The sequence below is a fragment of the Panthera pardus genome, unplaced genomic scaffold (genome assembly GCF_024362965.1).
Source record: "Panthera pardus isolate Hobbes unplaced genomic scaffold, ASM2436296v1 HiC_scaffold_6, whole genome shotgun sequence".
NCBI lineage: Eukaryota > Metazoa > Chordata > Mammalia > Carnivora > Felidae > Panthera > Panthera pardus.
In genome coordinates, this window is record NW_026526991.1 from 62,261,521 (window position 1) to 62,279,691 (window position 18,171).

The 18,171-nt window shown below is 53.5% G+C and overlaps 1 protein-coding gene across 2 annotated transcripts; it reads left to right on the forward strand.

The window, feature by feature from the left end:
* Positions 1 to 3,571: 3,571 nt before the first annotated feature.
* On the forward strand, positions 3,572 to 18,037 carry SPRYD3 (SPRY domain containing 3). Of its 2 annotated transcripts, XM_019419485.2 has the most exons (12): positions 3,583 to 3,696; positions 4,932 to 5,067; positions 5,189 to 5,335; positions 6,327 to 6,402; positions 6,923 to 7,047; positions 7,367 to 7,502; positions 8,342 to 8,527; positions 14,642 to 14,791; positions 15,235 to 15,292; positions 15,979 to 16,098; positions 16,183 to 16,355; positions 16,692 to 18,037. In XM_019419485.2, coding segments are annotated over exons 2-12 (1,308 nt in total). In that variant the 5' UTR covers positions 3,583 to 3,696; positions 4,932 to 5,065; the 3' UTR covers positions 16,827 to 18,037. The 2 variants fall into 2 exon arrangements, with proteins under 2 accessions (XP_019275029.1, XP_019275030.1); XM_019419484.2 differs by lacking the exon at positions 4,932 to 5,067 and having other exon boundaries at positions 3,572 to 3,696.
* Positions 18,038 to 18,171: the final 134 nt, after the last annotated feature.

An 18,171-nucleotide genomic window follows, 5' to 3' on the forward strand; every position in this document is an offset into this window, starting at 1 on the left:
CAGCTGACCCTTGAACAACATGGGTTTGACCTGGTCCACTTATAGGTGGATTTTTTTCCCGATCAACACGATATAGCACTGTATTTTCTTTTCTTTGTTATTTTCTTAGGAATATTTTCTTTTCTCTAGCTTACTTTGTTGTAAGAATACAGTATATAATATACATAACATACGAAATATGTGTTAACTGACTGTTTACGTCATTCGTAAGTCTTCTGGTCAACAATGGGCTATTAGCAGTTAAGTTTTGGGGGAGTCAAAAGTTACACATGCAGATATGCTGTATTTATCGGGAAAAAAAGCCCACGTACAAGTGAACTCGCACAGTTCAAACCTGAGAAGACAAGACACAGACTGGAAGAAAATATTTGTAAATCACATATCTGATAAAGGATTTGAATTCAGAATATATAAAGAACTTTCAAAATGCAATATTAAGTAAAGCAACTCAAGTTTTAAGACTGGGCAAATGACTTGAACAGACATGGTCACTATCTTTATTGTGGACCTATTAGGATTAGCTATGGAGGCCAGCCTCAGGATCTTCATCTGCAAAAAGGAGATAATAATAAGAGTCACCAAAGAAGATAGACGGATAGCAAATAAGCATGTGAAAAGATATTCGATATCGTTAGTCATTATGGAAATGCAAATTAAAATCACAATGAAATACCACTACATATCTATTAGAATAGCTACAATTAAAAAGAATGACAATGCCAGTATTGGAGAGGATGTGAAACAACTGGAACATTCATCCACTGCTGACAGGAATTTAAAAGGATACAACTGGGGCGCCTGGGTGGCTCAGTCGGTTAAGGTTAAGCGTTCGACTTCCGCTCAGGTCATGATCTCACAGCTTGTGGTTCTGTGCTGACAGCTCAGAGCCAGGAGCCCGCTTCAGATTCTGTGTCTCTCTCTCTTTCTCTGCTCCTACTCTGATCACGCTCTGTGTGTCTCTCTCAAAAATAAATAAACATTAAAAAAATTTTTTTAACTGACACAACTATTTTTTTTTAATGTTTATTTATTTATTGAGAGACAGAGAAGGAGAGAGAGAATCCCAAGCAGGTTCGGCACTGTCAGCACAGAGCCGGACTTGGGGCTTGATGAATCCCTTGATGAACCTTCATGGCTTCATGAACCATGAGATTATGACCTGAGCCGAAATCAAGAGTTGGATGCTTAACCGAGTGAGCTACCCAGGTGCCCTGATACAACTATTTTGGAAAACAGTTTGGCAATTCCTCAAAAAGTTAAGCATACGTCCACTATGTGACCCAGCCAGTCACTGCGAGGGGCTTACCTAAGAGAAAATGAAATGTATGTCCATACAAAGATTGGTGCGTGAACATTCATAGCAGCTTTATTTGTAAAAGTCAAAAATCAGAAACAACTAAATGTCCATCCATCAACAGATGAATCATTAACAAATTGTGGTATATCCACACAGTAGCATACTACTCAGCAATAAAACAGAATGAACTAGTGACACATGCAGCAGCAACACAGACGGATCTCAAAATATTTATTCTGAATAAAAGAAGCCAGACATCCCTTCCCCACAAGAACGTGTGTGTGTGTGTGTGTGTGTGTGTGTGTGTGTGTGTATGAAATCTGTGATTTCACTTAAGTAAAGTTTTAGAATATGCAAACTAAACTAGTGACAAAAAGCAGATTAGTTTCCTGGGGATGAGAGGGTGGGAGGGAGGGATTACAAAAAGAGCACAAAGAAACTTTTTAAAAAATGTTTTACTTATTTTTGAGAGAGAGAGTGCAAGCGAGCAAGCGAGCATGCGCGGGGGAGGGGCAGAGAGAGAGGGAGACAGGGGACTGGATATGGGCTACTCGCTGACAGCAATCGGCCCAATGGGGAGCTTGAACTCACGACCCGTGAGATCATGACCTGAGCCGAAGTCCAATGCTCAACCGACTGAGCCACCCAGCCATCGCCAAAGAAACTTTTGGAAGTGATATTATGTATGTTCATTGCTTTGACTGTGGTGAAATTTTCATGGGTGTATACATAATCTATTAAATTGTGCACCTTAAATATGTAGGGCTTATCCTATGTCAATTATATCTCAATAAAGTTGTTTAATCAAATACAGTTAGATATCAAACACAAATTGTCAATCAAATCCTGAGAATGTTAACAGATTGATGATTCACCAAAAGGGCCAGCCCCACACCTGGAACCCAAAGATGAGGAATTCTCGAGTGGAATCACCAACCATTAGTAACACTTTGGAAACACCTTCTTCTGCCCTTTCACCATTTGAGGCCCTAACTAGCTAACTAGTTTCTGGAAGGAGCCAGGAGACCCTGTGACTCTGAGAGCCCCCTGGGCTGTTGCTTTCTGGTTGCCTTTGGGAACAGCTGAGTTGAGGCTTGGGGTATTTTTTATAGTTTAGGAAGGGGAGGTTGAAGAAAGCAATAAAGGAAACAGGAGCTGGAGATGAGTTGGGGAGGGTAATTCCAGATTCATGGAATCCAGGGGCTGGAATGGCGCTAAGAGACCACATGCTTCAAAATTTTTGTTTATGGGTAAGAACACCAAGACCTTGACCTCAGGCATAGAACTGGGGCTCTAATCCAGATTTCCTAATTTCCCATCTACATTTTCTTCCATCACCTATTTCCATCATGCCAAGTGGCCACTGTATATCTAGCAGAGACAGACCTATATACAGAAGTGACTTTTAGGTAATGAAAGATTGTAAAAAGTGCTTAGATGAGGTGCAAATGAAATGGTATGAGAACGCAGAGGAGGGAAAACCCTCTGATCTGGAAGGGACATCTGGTGATGGAGGCGACCTGGGCAGCCCTCCCGAGAGTGGTAATAAACACCCTTTAGTAGGTGCTCAATAAATATGAGTATCCTTTCCTTCATATAATGACTTGGGCCTAACTTTCCTTAGGTCACACCCAAAGCTTCCCTTCCGTAACAGCCAGAGGTTTCATGCCATCGTGGTTTTGCATCCGAAGTTCTCTTTTCCTGGAGTGAACTGTCCTTCCCAGAATGAGCGGAAGGTGACAAGACGTGGAGCTCGCGGGGAATAAAGAGCACATGGTAATAGCATAGCTCTGGAGAATAAATATAAAGCACATGGTAACAGGCGCACGAGCTATGGAGGCCAGCCTCAAGATCTGCATCTGCAAAAAGGAGATAATGATAAGATTCATTTCATAAGGTCATTTCATAAGGCTGCTGGGTGGCTTAAGAGGACATTCCTACGAAGCTTGCTTTCAGCGTCGTCTGTGCCACAGAACGAGCGCGCAGGCAAGACTGGCAGCAGCTGTAGGTGCGCAGGGACCTTCCCCGCTCGCCCCGCCCGGCGCGGGAGCCGCCCCTTGACCGCCCAGTCCGCGCCCACGGCGGCCGGCACGGCGCCCGGCGCGGCGTCCGCGCCGCCACGTCGCTGCCTCCACCCTCCCACCCTCGGGTTTACCAGCCCCTACCCTGAGCTAGGTAGCCAGTTCACCGGGCCGCGCCCGAGCCTGCCTGAGTTCTCCCATTGGTTCTTGCAGATGCCTGTCGTCCAGGGCCGCTGCAGATTGGCCGGGGAGGGTGGGGGTGGGCGGGCCTCGGAGAGCGTAGGAAGGGCGGGGACCCGGATGTGTGTGGTGGCGGCGGCCGAAGAGCTAGTGTGAGGAGCTGAGAGGCCTATGGATGAGGAGAACGCGGCGGCCCCGGTAGGCGGGGATCGGGGGGGGGGCGGGGTCCCGGAGGCTTCGGGTCCCCCCCCCCTCGGAGCCTGAGGCGGGAGGCGGGGGTCCTGGGCGGAGGCTTCGGGGTCAGAGGCGGGGCCTGCGCCCCGGTGCCTGGGCTTCCTGCCTCGGGACCCTCCTCGGCCCCGTGCCGGGCCTGGGGAGACTGGGTGTAGTCGCGCTGACGAGCCCGGCCCTCCTGCCCCAGGGTCTCGTCTGAGGGCCAGGCGGTGTCCGGGCTGGAGGCGGGACCCGGTGCGGCCACCGCTCGCGGGTGCCAAGGCTGTGCGGTTCTGGGCGAGCGGACGTCCTTAGGTCTGGGGGCCACTATCTATCTGGGGTGGAGCCCAGGCGGCGAGTGAGCAGGGCAGCCCCGCCGGTGCCAACCCTTCTGGGCCACGTGGTGCCTGTGGCTACCGCAGAAGGGTGTAACAAGCGCATTGGGGTCGAATTCAGCCCAGCTAAGGCTCATTTAAGCACCTACTGTATGCAGGGTACTGTCAGGCCTTGATGGAACCTCTGTCCCAATGTTTGGGCGATGGGAAGAGAAAAGTACCTCCCATTTTCGTCACTTTTGGCTTCCAGGAAAAATTCATTCGTTCATTCATTCATTCATTCATTCATATATTAGCACCGTTGGTGATTTAAATATCCAGGTCATCCTACTCCTCTCCATCTTCACTGCTACCCTCCTAGTGGATGCCATCTCTCATTGGAGCTGCTCCAACAGCCTCTTACTTGTTCGCCCCTTCTGCTCTCACATATCTGTGATCAGTTCTCCAGCCAACAGCCTGAATGATCTTTAACATCTGATAAACCTTAAAAATCCCGTCATTTCCTTGCTTAAAACCCTCCAGAGGTTTCCTGTCCCGCTTGGGATAAAATCCAGACTCCTTAACCTGTGGTCTGCTCTGGCTCCTGGCTTCTTCCCATCTTCTTCTTGAACACTCTCCCACACGCATTCCCTACGCACCAGCCACCCTGGCCTTTGTATTCCTCTACCGTGCCTGCCTTTCCACCCCACGACCTGTGTCCTGGCTGGCCCCTCTGCCTGAAATACTCTTTCTTGAGCTTGTCCCACGCCTGGCTTCTTCTTAACTCAAGTGTCACCTTAGAGAGACTTCCTCTGTCCGCTGTATCCAAAGTAGTCTTTAGACTTTACGCCTTTATTCTGCGTCACCCCATTCTACTTTTTTCCTCTACTGTTCCGACGTCGTCAGGTCCGTGTCTTCCCTGTCACGCCTCCCGCACTGGAACGGAAGTGCTGTGAGAACAGGAATCCCACCCATCTTGTTCACAGCTGTACTCCTAACACCAAGAACAGTGCACATAGTAGGAGCTCAGGAAATGCTGGATGTAGGGACGAGGTTGGGGATTGTTGACTGACTTTGAGTCCAGTGCCCTCTCCACGTTCTGGTGTGCTCTGGGCCCTGCCTCCTTTTCAGTCTCCTTCTCAGTCTCCTTCTCCCCATGGCAGGTTTGTTCTCATGAACAAGATGGATGACCTCAACCTGCACTACCGGTTTCTGAATTGGCGCCGGAGGATCCGGGAAATTCGGGAGGTCCGGGCTTTCCGATACCAGGAGAGGTTCAAGCACATTCTTGTAGACGGAGACACTTTGAGGTGAGTTTAGGGGGAGTGCTTCCACATTTTCCTTCCTCTGCCAGGTCTTAGAGATGAAAAGGGGTCTTTTCAGAGGCAGACGACTGTTGGCACCTGCCCTGCGAGGGCCTTTGACCCTGGAGGCCTTTCTGAGTGGAGCGGTGTGGAGCTGTGTCTCTGGGTCACTCTGTCCTGGTCCACATTAGAAGCAGTCATGTAAGAGAGAGGAAGCTGCTGGTGTGTCGAGTCGCCCAAGTGCCTCGTTGAGGGGACTCCAGTGGGTGTGTGGCTTGTCTGGGTCTCCTTCTGCCTGCATCTCAGGGGGTGGGGTTTGGTGGAGAGTAGCCGTTTCAGAGGCAGTGGATTTCCTGTTTTGGGAGGACAGTCCCACAGTGCGTCCTGCCCACCAGTTTCCAGCCCTTTGGCTTGTGTGTTTGTGTTTGTTTTCTCTCTCTCCTGGCTTGAACCCCTTCCCTGACTCCTTCTGAGCCTAATTCTGTCACAAAGTTGTCCCTGAAGTGGGGGGGGAAGGAAGTAGTGCTGTTTAGCCTGAAGGCAAAAAAGTTGAGGAGTGGGGACTGAATAACCGTCTTCCAGTCTACGAAGGGCTTTGGTGCAGAGGATAGAGACCAGCTGTGCTTCAGCTCCACTGAAGACAGAGCCAGAGAAAAAGGCCAAAGCTGCAGCATGAGGGATTGAGGTTAGACAGGGTTGTGAGACCCCGGCTAGGCAATTAAGGGAGGTTCCGCATTCTTTTCCTCCTAGAAATGAAGGAGCCACGCTCATGTTGGTCTGATGTGGGTTGGACCCTGGCTGGAGGCAGCAGGAGGGGTGGGTGACCTCAAGTATCTTGTTACGGTATCTGTGCAGATGTCCCGAAGTGTGGCCTGATAGATTCTCCTCTGTGTTGGCCCTTACCGGGGGATGGGGCAGCGGTGAGGATGCTGAGGCCCTACCCCCACTCCTGGGCTAGGCTGCTAATGAACCCCCCCCCCCCCCATTCTTCTGTTAGTTACCATGGAAACTCCGGTGAAGTTGGCTGCTACGTGGCTTCTCGACCCCTGACCAAGGACAGCAATTATTTTGAGGTGATCAAGGCAGTGGGGGGGGGGGGGGGGGGGGAGAGCAGGGGGTGAGATTGTTAAGCTCCAAGGAGATTCTTGCTCTCTTCCTTTTAATTTGCCATCAGGGCTGTCTTCTTGGCTGAGAAAAGGGCACAGAATACCATGGTGCCTCAGCTGAGAGATAGATGCCCCAGTGCTGTCACCCTGTCTCTTCTGTTCTCCTGCCCTTCAGCTAGGGGAGGAGTTATGACCCACACCCCAGACTCGGACCCATGTCCTTTCCCACTTCCTAACCCGAGCCCAGCATCTGCTCATTTTCCTATCATTTTCCATAGCTTGCAAATGATTTTCTGAGTAATCATGACAAAGTAGGCCCCTGGTCTCCCCAGTTCTCCCCTCAGTGTCCTTTCTTTTTCTTTGATTACCATGTTTTCTGTCTCTTTGAGGCTCTTTGAGCCTTTGATGTCTGACTCCCCTTCCCCACCCTGGCAGAAATTCATCTCGATGCCTGCTAACTTCCTTCCCCCTGCGCTCTTCCTTGTAGGTGTCGATTGTGGACAGCGGGGTGCGGGGCACCATTGCTGTGGGGCTGGTCCCTCAGTACTACAGCTTGGATCACCAGCCTGGCTGGTTGCCTGACTCTGTAGCCTACCACGCTGATGATGGCAAGTGAGTTGCCTCCTGTGGAACCTTGTCCCTTTCCTGTGGATTCGGGAACCTTAGATATAAAGGACTACCTGGACGTGGTTTTTGCCATTCCTTCACCTGTCTTGGGGTATTTTCATAGACTTTTCTGATCAGGATGGGAAGGTGGCCTGATAGCTACCCTTGGAGGTTTGCAGACTTGGAGGGGAGGGTGGAGCTCATGCGTGGACACAGATGCCATCGCAGGGTGACTGGGAGCAGCAAGGTAGGCCCCAGGGGTCAGTGCCGTGGAGAAGTTGGGAGGCCAGGCTCAGGTCCTGTGTCTGTGCTGCTCTGTTTGCAGGCTGTACAATGGCCGAGCCAAGGGCCGCCAGTTTGGGTCAAAGTGCAACTCCGGGGACCGGATTGGCTGCGGCATTGAGCCCGTGTCCTTTGATGTACAGACTGCCCAGATCTTCTTCACCAAAAATGGGAAGCGGGTGAGTGGGAAATCCCAGGTGGGATTTAAGCGCGTTGAAGCCATCCGAGGATCTGTGGGAGTGGAAATCATCTCCTGGCTGGGCTTGCTCAGGGACCCATAGGCTTTAGTTCCACCTCCTTCAGGCCAGCCTCAGGTTCTCCTGAAGTCTGTGTACGGGACAAGACACTTTCCCTGCCCAGGGGAAGCCAGGACATTGGCTAGATGATATGTGCACAGGGGTGGGTTAGTGCAGTGGAGGATGGGCAGAGATTGTAGGGGACCGAATTGGGTTATTTGGGGGAAAGTTTTGAGCAGAAAAGGAGAGGAAGAGGTTACAGCCTGGCTGCATAAGCTGGAGGTTCTCTTCGGAGATTTGACTTGAATGCTTTTGAGGGATATGTCCGTTCTGTGTTTATTTTTCTTGTTTCGCTTCTCCTTTCCTTCCCTCTTTGGAGACAGGCTAGTAGCGGTGAAGAGATGGGTAAGAGCGATGGAAGAGAGACCCTCAGCTGTCTTTCGTCTCCTTTCCTGCTCCGTCTCCCACCCTGGGAAGATTGCTCTCTCAGGCCTTGGTGGGGGGCGGGGGGCCCTCCTTAGCTTCTGTGCCTCTAGAACACACACGTGCCGAAAGCATTTGACAGCAAGTCAAGAGATTTATGTCTGCCCTCTAGCTTTGTGGATACCTTGCTTGGCCAGGCGTGCTTAGCAACTTTTTAAACTTTTCCGTACCTCTGTTTTGCCGTCAGCGTGTGTGGTAGTTATTTGTTGCATCATCTCAAAAGTACCCTTGTGAGAATTAGGTGAGCTGTGGAAAAGTGAGCCAGGTGGCAGCTCCCTTCCTCCCTCCCTCTGCTGCAGGTGGGCTCCACCATCATGCCCATGTCCCCAGATGGACTGTTCCCAGCAGTGGGCATGCACTCTCTGGGTGAAGAGGTGAGGCTGCACCTCAACGCTGAGCTGGGCCGCGAGGACGACAGCGTCATGATGGTGGACAGTTACGAGGACGAGTGGGGTCGGCTGCATGATGTCCGAGTGTGCGGAACTGTAAGTGGAGGAGAGGGTGGAGTGGTGGGGGTTGGACCGGGAGGCCTGGGCTGAACTCTGCGGGCCACGTATGCATGTCTGAATTGCTTAGAATGGGGAGTGAGGACAGTGTCTTTTATAGGGTTTTGGGAAACGGGAACTTGGGGCCTTGACGCAACTTCTTGAATCCAGATCTGTGTTCTCCTTAGTGCTGATTGGCTGTCTTCCTTTTGTGTCACTGAGAGCTCAGGTTAGTTGCTTTACTCTGAGAACAGCAGTAGTTCTCCTTTGCCTTCTTTGGTTCTTTTTGCATCTGGTGGCTTCCGCTGCCCTACACATCCGGGCTCATTTGGAGGCGGGATGCCTGGATCCTCCTTTCAAAAGCCCAGTCTTAGCTCAGCTGGCCCAAGCTCTCCACTCACTGTGCTGCAGGTTATGTGTGGTCACAAGCCCTGCTCCTGTGGGGGAAGGTTCTGAGATCTGTCTTGAGTAAGTATCAATGTCAATGTCTTCTGTCTTCCCCCTACATTTTGATAGAGGAATGCGAATGAAGGCAAATGAAGGTTCATTGACAATCCTTGACCCTCCAGAGTCTGCTTTTTTAATACACCGTCTCCTCATACCTGCTTTGGTCTCTCCCTGGATTTGAAACTTTCTTGGGGAGTGTATGGACCTTAGGAGAGGGAAATTCTTCACATCTACCCTCGATGCCTCATGCTGGGCTGGGAGTGAATGGATGCTGAGTCAGGGGTCTGGCCCTGGCCTCCAGTGGGCTGCTCCGGCCTCCCACTTCGAATTGTCCCTCTGCCGCCCTCTTGCTCCCGGCTCAACCTTTTTCTCCACCCTCTGGCCTTCTCACCCCAACCCAGGCTGTTTTCAGCTTAGCCTTTGATAGCAAAACAGAAGCAGTGGGGGGTGGGAGTGGGTTATGAGCAAGGCTCCCCCCATTTCTGGAGTTCAAGGTGAGTCAGACTCAAGGAAAATGGCAGAACGTGTGCCCTCCTGCTGCTCCTGACACTCTGCACCCCCTCTGGCAGTGGGGTCTGAGGACCGCAATGGCGGCAAGCCGGGAGGCTTCAGATGCCCACTCTTTGATCCTCATCTCTTTCTTTCCCCCTTCCGCCATCATTTTGACAACATCTACAGAGTTGAACTTGGGACTGAGCCAGGGCGATGTTCCAGCTCTCATCCCTGACCTCTCCTCAAGACTGTTTTCCTGGCATCTTTTCCCTGCCTGGACCTGTCCCCACTCTGGCCCCAGCTCCTCCCAGGCAATCTTTTTTAATTGATGTAGAATCCTGTAGACATTTATAAATAGCCTTCCTTCCTCTCCGCCCTCCCCCAATGCCCTCAGGTCACACATTTGAGAATTTTTTCTTTCTTAGACATAAGCTGTTTGGCTCTTCTCTCAGACCCTCACCCCAGCTGGGGACAGCTGGCAGGGTGGGCACACTGTTCCCTGAGCACCTGCTCCTCTGGGGCAGAGTGGAGCATGAGCCTCTTGAGAGATACATGCCTTTCTTCTTCTCTTGCCAGCGACTCCATCTTTCAAATGAGGGTGACATACCCGGTTTCTTCCTTCCATCCCCTCGGACCCTATCCCTGCTTGTCTCTTGCCCTGCTCCTTCTTGTCCCTTCTGACCATCCATTGTGTTTGTGATCTGGGGATCGGAGTTGTATCTCCTGGAGGAGCCTGGGAGAGGTCATTTGGGCTATTGGAGGCCTGTGCCTCCCACTTCTAAAGATGTATAGCTCAGCTGTTTCTCCATTTTGCCCTTCCTGTTTTCCTGTCCCCTCTGTGGGGAGCCTTTCCCTGGAGCCTCAAGACCTCCGCTGTTGGATGGGCCCTGTTTCTCCCGCCTTGGGTGACATTCCCGGTAGAGCGCCTTTTAGAACCATAAAGGTCTGGGGGAGGCTCTGATGCCATCCAGTCCAGGGCTTCCCAGTGTGGAGCCGAAGACCATTCACCTTGACATGCAGGACGTTTAGCATCCTTGGCACCCAGACCCAGGGTGCTGGGAGCTCCCTCCCCTAGTCTTTGTGACAGCCCTCATGCTCCCAGATCTCTTGTGCAATTGATGAAAAAACAGCACCAGACAGAAGTGAAGAGACTTGTTCAAATGTCAAACAGTGAATTAGTAGTGAAACTAAGTCCAGATATTTATTCTTTGATCCCTTGCCACCACTCTGTCCACTGCCAGACACATACTGTGCCCTTCTCCCCAACTCCTCTTCTGTAGCCCGTCATCTCTCCTCCTGGCCCTTCTTGTAAGGTGAATCGGGGTTCCTGGGCTTTAAGTCCCCAGCTCCCCTGTCAGTCTCCTGACTAGCTCTCTTAGCCCATGGCCCTTTTGGGTGAGCTTACCTTGCTGCCTGGGACCCTTTGCCTCCTGGGCCTTTCTCTCAGTTTGGAGTCTCTGTTATCTTCTCTCTTCCCTTCTCACTGGTTCTTCCTACAGAGAAGAACGAATTCCTGACCCTCTTTTTTCCCTCCAACATTAAATTATGAACAATTTCAAACATATGGAAAAGTTGAAAAAATGGTTCAGTGTGCACCCATTTACCTGCTACCTAGCTTCAACAGTTGATATTTAGTTGTGTCTGTTTGATCTGAGCACCTGTATATAGACAGACCTGGCTCTTTCTTGAGTGGAATCCTTCCCCCTGCATCCTGTGGCCTCAGTTTCCCCTCCTGAAGAGTCCCTCCTTTGCAGAGCTCCGAGGGTGTTGAGGAACCGCTGCTGTGTTTGCTCAGGGATGGGGGTGTTACCCCTCACCTCATCCCTGCCCCCAGGCTTTGCAAAGTGAGGTAATGTGTGGAGGGTGGGGGGCAGTAGGTAAAGCTGGGGGATTAGACTGATTCTGTCTTTGTTTCCTGCTCATAGCTCCTCTGACAACTCCTTAGTGATGGAGCAACGGCTTTGGTACACAGAGAGGGGTGAATAAGGCCTCACCCTCCAGGGGTCCTCCCGGACCCAACCCAACCCAACCCAGGAGGAGACCATGTTGAGGCCTGAGCTGGCCGGTGGGGAGTGTGGAGCACGTTCTTGGTGCCTGTTTCAGCTGCTTCTAGGCCCTCAGGGCACTGAGCCCTCCCTTGCTCCTGTCAAGAGGGATTAGGGTCTCTGCTGGCAAGAGGAGGAGGGCGGATACCAGCCAGAGAGAAGTGGCTGAGGAGGCGCTACTGGGAGGTGGGGGGTTGGAGTGCAGGAGGCTCTCTGCACTCTGGCCCGCAGCTTCCATTCTGTGGCTTCGAGTCCACCTGTTTGGCCTCTCAGGGCTTTGGTGCTATGGGGAGGGAGGCTCAGGAGTCGGGGGGCTTGAAAGCACTGAGGAAAGGATGCCCTTACCCCACCAAAGATGTGGGGGAATATTCCTGCTGCTTGGGCATTATTTGAGAAGTACTAAGAGGAGGGCAGCTGGTCAATGGGGACAGAGTAATCTGGGGCGTGCTCATCTGTCCTAGGGGAACGGTGACCAGTTCTGGGGCCTATGGGGCTGCTGGAGTTGGAGGTAAGGGCTGAGATGAAGGGTCATTTCTGTCTGTGATGCGAAGTTATAGTCTGTTGTAGCTTTGGGGTGACGGTTCATGTTCACGGAGCATTGATACGTGGGTATGTTCTGGTACACCCCCCCGTTTCCTGATTTAGGGAAAGGCGGAACATGTGTTGATCACCTGGGGGCAGGCTCCATGCTGAGCACTTGACACACTTCATTTAGTCTTCTCTCGCCCATTTTAGGAAAATTCCTTTTACTGAGGAAGAAACTGTGGCTTAAAGGAGCAAAAGTCGCTTTCTCGAAGTTAGCTTCTAGTGACTAAGAGGAGTTAGGATTTGAACCCAGGTCTGTGTGATTCTCTTTCCAAACTGAAAGGCATTTGAGGCACAGATGAGGGACCAGCATTGAGATTCTAGCAACTCAGACCCTAGGGGCTAAACCTCCCATCTCCACTAGGTTGCTAAAGCCCTAGTCTCAGGAGGGGAGGAGTGAACTCAAGCTAGGATCTGTCAGGGAGGCCACACTCCCCACCTGCCCCTGTAAATGCTGAGAGAGGATCAGATGAATTGGGGCAGTTTACACCCTAAGGGGAGGGTGGTTCTTCTCTTGCAGAGGGCAGCATTTGCTGGGACCTAGTCTTCCAGCTGTCGGCAGTCTGTCTGAAATGCTGTGCCAGGTGGGGAGTGGGTTTCAGAGTCCCACATTAGTGGGTTTCGTCCTCCTGACCTTTTAGCTGGAGGAAGCGTCCCCACCCTGTCCACAGACAAGACTGCAGTGGCCGCAGTCCTCAGGGCTGAGGCAGAGGGAATGGTTGGGCGGGTTTTTCCCAAGGATCAGGATCTGGAGCCGCTGCCTCTTGGCTCTGGAAGTGGAGAACACTGTGTTTCCTACGCCGAGGCCAGTTGGATGGAGTGGGTCGAGGGCAGCTGTGGGATCCCCCACCCAGTTCTGCAATGCTGGCCGGAGAGGGTGGGCTGGGGGGCTCCTCGCACTGGGTGGAGCGTTAAGCCAGTTAATGCACACCAGGCTCTACCCCTCCCGGCTTGTGGGGAGATGCCGAGGAGGAACCCAGGCCCAGCAGAGGATACAGGACCTTGAGGGGAAGTCCAGCAGTGTGGGCCTTTAATTAGTACCCGGTAAATCAGAACATGGCCTGTGGGGGAACCCCCTTGTGGTGAAAGAAAGCAGTGTGAGCTAACCGAGAAGACCTGGGCTAGGGGTGTAAATAAAATAGGGTCAGCATAACCTGAAACACAGAAGGTCATGGCTGGAGAAATTTGAAAAAAAGCCTGGGTGTGGATGTAGGAGGCTTCCCATGCAGCTCTGGCTTTTCCTCTGGTTGCCTCTCCCCACCTCAGTTCTCTTTTGGAGAGGAGGGGAGGACGGACTTGAGGTGGCAGGGCTTTGGGGATCGAGGGCTGAGAAGGGGACCCCGTCCCTCAAGTGTTCTGTCTGAAGGGGTGGTGAGGGTGCAGGCCCTGCCTCTGCCACAGACACCTAGGCTTTTGCACTGGTGCAGGCCAGCATAATTCCTTTCCTGTTCAGGCAGGAGTTCTTTGGGGGTGAGAGGCCAGCATCCCAAGGCTTGCCAGGGATGAGTGGAGGAGGTCCCCAGGCAGTGTTTTCTTCTGGGTTGGAGGGGTGGGAGGGTAGACTAAAGTCTTGAGGGGCAGTTTGGCTAATTAAAAAGGGATTAAGGACTCCCAGGTGATGCTGAGGGTGAGGAAAGAGGGGATGGGGTTGAGTCATAACCCCACCATTACCATGACAACTGATAAATAAATCCTCCCAGCTTGGGGGTGGCCGCCCCATCATGCCCAGGCAGGACCATTGTGGAATTGAAGAGCCCCAAGAGTCCGTCAGTCGCCTCCCCTCTCCCTCCACCTCCACACCCCTGCTGTGAAAGGGCCGAGAGGGGCTGTGAACAGGAAAGCCTGCCTTTATGTCTCCGGCCTGCCTGCTCCCCTCCTTCACATTAAGTAAAGAGTGGAGCTGGTCATTCTGGGTTCCCTGATTCCCTGCGGCCTCCCTGACCCAGCTCTGTCCACAGCCAAGTCAAACAGCCCTTGAGAAATCACGTCCGTCCCATCCTAGGCAGAAGTGGTTTCTGAGCTGTCTCCCCTCCCTCAGACATCTGGAGTTGGCACCTAACCTCTGCATCCTCCCTGTCCCCATTAGGCCCCCTCATGTCTCCTCTCAGCGCAGGCTTCACGTCCTCACATCTCTTTTTCTCCTATCCAGGGCCCCTGGGTAGACCTCTTCTAGCAGGGTCGTTCAGGGCAGGGAGGTGACAGCCTGGAGACCCCTAGTGTGGTCCTGGGTGCTCAGCCAGCTGGGGTGCTGTGCTGCTGCCCGCCTCTCCCCCAAAGCAAGGAGAGGGGCTTTGGCTCAGTAGGTAGATGGGTGCGGGGCTCAGCCCTCCTGCCTGTGCTGCCTCCTTTGCTTCCCCCCCTCCGCCCCATTCTCCCATGCCTGCCCAGAACGTTGGGGCCCAGTTTCTTCTAGGATCCTTTCCCTTCCAGCCAAGGGTTTGTCACGCTCAGGAAACTGGTCCTGAGTGCCTCTGGACCAGGTTTCTAAGGGCAGGTGTCAGTCTACCCTCTGCACCACCTGCTGCCCCTGGCTCTTCCCCCACAGCTGCTGGAGTACTTGGGCAAGGGCAAGAGTATCGTTGACGTGGGGCTGGCCCAGGCCCGGCACCCGCTGAGCACCCGGAGCCACTACTTTGAGGTGGAGATCGTGGACCCTGGAGAGAAATGCTACATCGCCTTGGGGCTGGCCCGGAAGGTGGGGACTCGTGCCCTGGAGAGCTGCTCAGCTCTGGGGCTGTTGGAATGGGGCCCAGAAGCTCTTGGGGAAATCGGGGAGCAGGGGGGCAGGCTGTGGAGGGAGAAGGGTCTTTACCCGAGCATGGTTGTGTGTGTTCGCTGTGGGAGGGTACGCACCCCCCATGACCCACAACCAGATAGAGGGTCCTGACTGCAGCACTCAAATGGGCCTGCAGGTGGGGTGGGGCAGCCTGCAGCCCTGGCTGCGAAAGCCAAACACCTTTGTCACCTTCCCTGCGTCCCCTGCAACCTCAAGTGCCTGAAGGAGGTGGGAGGCTGCAGGGGAGTGAGCAGCCCTCTGGGGTTGTAGCCTGTTTCAGAAGGTTGAACGTGCAGATGCCCTCTCTCCTGTTCTCTTTCTGTGCATGGGACCATAGGTTTTCTCTTTCCTTCTTGGTGCAGGATTATCCCAAGAACAGGCACCCTGGCTGGAGCAGAGGCTCTGTGGCTTACCATGCAGGTGGGTAGGGGCTGCCCCGGGGCAGCTCAGGCCGTGGGGGCTGTAGAGGCACAGGGACATCCATTTTCCTGACCCCCAGCGAAAGGCCTCCCCTCCAGTGTCTGGCTGGTGAGACTTTCCCCTGCTGCTGTCTCATCTCCCCTTCCCAAGCTGCTAGTGCTTTCTCTTCGTCTGTGTTTTTCCTCCCGGCCTGAAAAGCGAGGGGAGCCGAAACAGGGGCGGGAGATCTGGGCCCAAACTGGACATTCCAGGCCTCTGAGTTGGCTCCCTCTGCGCCCTTCTTGCAGATTCTGCAGTTTCTTTTTTTGGTCTGCTTCATTTCCTTTAAGGCTTTCTTTAGAAAGGAGTTGCCATGAGCTCCCAGTGCCATCCCCATCCCCTCCTCAGCCCCTGTCCCCTCTCCCTTCTCCTGCCAGCATCTGAGGGAGTCTGCTGCCCCTTAGCATCTTGAGCGAATATTGTGTCTCTCTTTTTTAATATGGTGCCCTCTTTCTACTCCTGTCTTTCCATCTTTGTTTCACCTTGACCCCTTCCCTTCCTCAGTGCCAGAGAGGGAGAGGAGCAAGCATTCAACTTCAAGCAGGGACCTTTCTCTCGCCCGGTGGAGGGTAGAGGATCAGCCCTTCCTTCAAGTGTGTGTCTTCTCCCTCCCCTCCTCCCCCTCTCCCCCCCCCCCCCCCCCATAGATGATGGGAAGATCTTCCACGGCAGTGGTGTGGGGGACCCCTTCGGGCCACGCTGTTACAAAGGGGACATTATGGGCTGTGGAATCATGTTCCCCCGGGACTACATTCTGGACAGTGAGGGTGAGTAGGTGGGGGTGGCTGACCAGGCTGGTCAGGCAGATGGTGGGGGCAGTACCACGGGAGCTCAGTTTCCTGGCCTTCTAGGTGACAGTGATGACAGTTGTGACACAGTGATCCTGTCCCCAACTGCCCGAGGCGTCCGGAATGTCCGGAATGTCATGTACCTGCACCAGGAGGGAGAAGAGGAAGAAGAGGAAGAGGAAGAAGAAGAAGATGGGGAAGAGATTGAGCAGGAGCATGAGGGCAAGAAGGTGGTGGTGAGTGGGGACAGGGTGGCGTTGGACTAGGGTTCTTGGGCCTGGGCAGGGGCTGGCATCATTGGGGAATAGGACCCCCAGCCAACGCAGGGAAGAGGGGAAGGCCTGGCCCTGGGCGTGTTCTGTTCTGAGGTGCTGGACGTTGCCCAGACTCTGGTGGGGAGCTGGTTTCCAGACGCCCCCTTGTGGTCACTTCCCACATCACCCTAAGTCTCTCCCCCCGAGGGCTTCTGAGAGTTGGCAGTGCTTGGGGTTCAGGCCTGTGTGGCTCTAGTAGCATCATCAGAAGAGGCTAGAGCCCACCTGCTCCACTCCTCTACATGCCTCCACCCCCAGGTTTTCTTCACTCGGAACGGCAAGATCATCGGGAAGAAGGATGCTGTTGTACCTTCTGGTGGCTTCTTCCCCACCATTGGAATGCTGAGCTGTGGGGAGAAAGTCAAAGTGGATCTGCATCCCTTGAGTGGCTAGGGGCTTCTTCCCTAGACCTGCCCCATCTCCTTTTCCTCGCCCTTTGCAGAACCGGGTGCCCAGTTCCTGCCTTCCCCAAGGATTTGCTTACCCAGCAGGCCCCCAGGGAGTTCATAGTCCCTCCGGTTCCCCCCAGATCAGGCCCCTGCCAAGCTCCTGTGTGCCCATGTTTCTGACCTGGTGCTACCTCGATCATCAGTCAGTCCTGGGCCCGAGTCCCTGGTTGGACAGAAACAGGCCCTAAGAATGGAATTGGTATATTGGTGGGTCCCGCTTGCTTTGGCTGGTGGACTCCCGCACCTTTTCTTTCCCCACCGGCCATAGGAGTGGAGAGGAGTGAGCACTCTGTCTCAGCTGCTATTTGGGCATGAGGCTTTGCAGGGGGTGGAGTAGAGACATCCCCCTCCTCTATTTATCACAGTATTTCCCGTTGCATCTCCCTTTTTTGTTCCCTGTCCTCATTGTGAACCAGTTGCTGCTGTTATCCCCCTGGCTGGGCTCGGGGGGCTCTGTTGGGCCTCTCTCTCCTTCCACTGACTGCTGTCCCAGGAAGACTACTCTAGGGTCTCTGTTCTTTCCCTTGAGAGCCCGCTTTCTCCTTCATTGCCTGCTTAGGCACCGTAGTCCCGCAGAGAATCTGAGTCTCTGGCTCCCCGCAACTGTACACACAGTCGGGTGCCTGTTACGTGTTGAATGGAGTGAGAGAGGGGCTGCCAAGTGAGGGGGCCTGGGGCCTCTGCTCCCATCCCCTCCTTGCCATCCTTGGGACACCTGTGGTACCCTTGTCCCTACTTCCCTGGGATGCACGGTGAAGGCAAGACCCGGAGCCGTGGTCGCAGGCGCAGAAGGTGGCTCGGCCCCTCACTCCCCTTCCCTGCTGCACCCGTGTCCCAGCTTGCTGCCCGTGCCAGTTGCCTGTTTTGCTTCAGTGTTTGATTCTAGCACTTACATACGTCCTCCCCTACCAAGCCCTCCTGTCTCCTGCCGCCACGACCCCTGACCCCCTTCCCATACAGTGACTTCTCCTGGGAGGAAGAGGGAGCGGGAGCTGTTAGCCTTGGTTTGCACAGAGTGGGTGGGCCTTGGGGAAAGGGGGTGAGCTGCTGTGTTGCTGGTGTCCCCCCTTTGGCCCTCCACTACGATGTATGAAATGTATGTACAGCCCAGAGATGTTTATACGGCCAATAAAGATGGAGTTTCTGTATTTATCAGGATGGCCTGGACAAGGGAATCCTTTCCAGTCCGTAGGGCCGGGGCCAGGGCTAGAGTTGGGGACTGCTGAGGGGGACTTGGACCCATGTGAGGCCAAGGGTGGGGATTGTGTACATTTCGTGGACCTGGGATG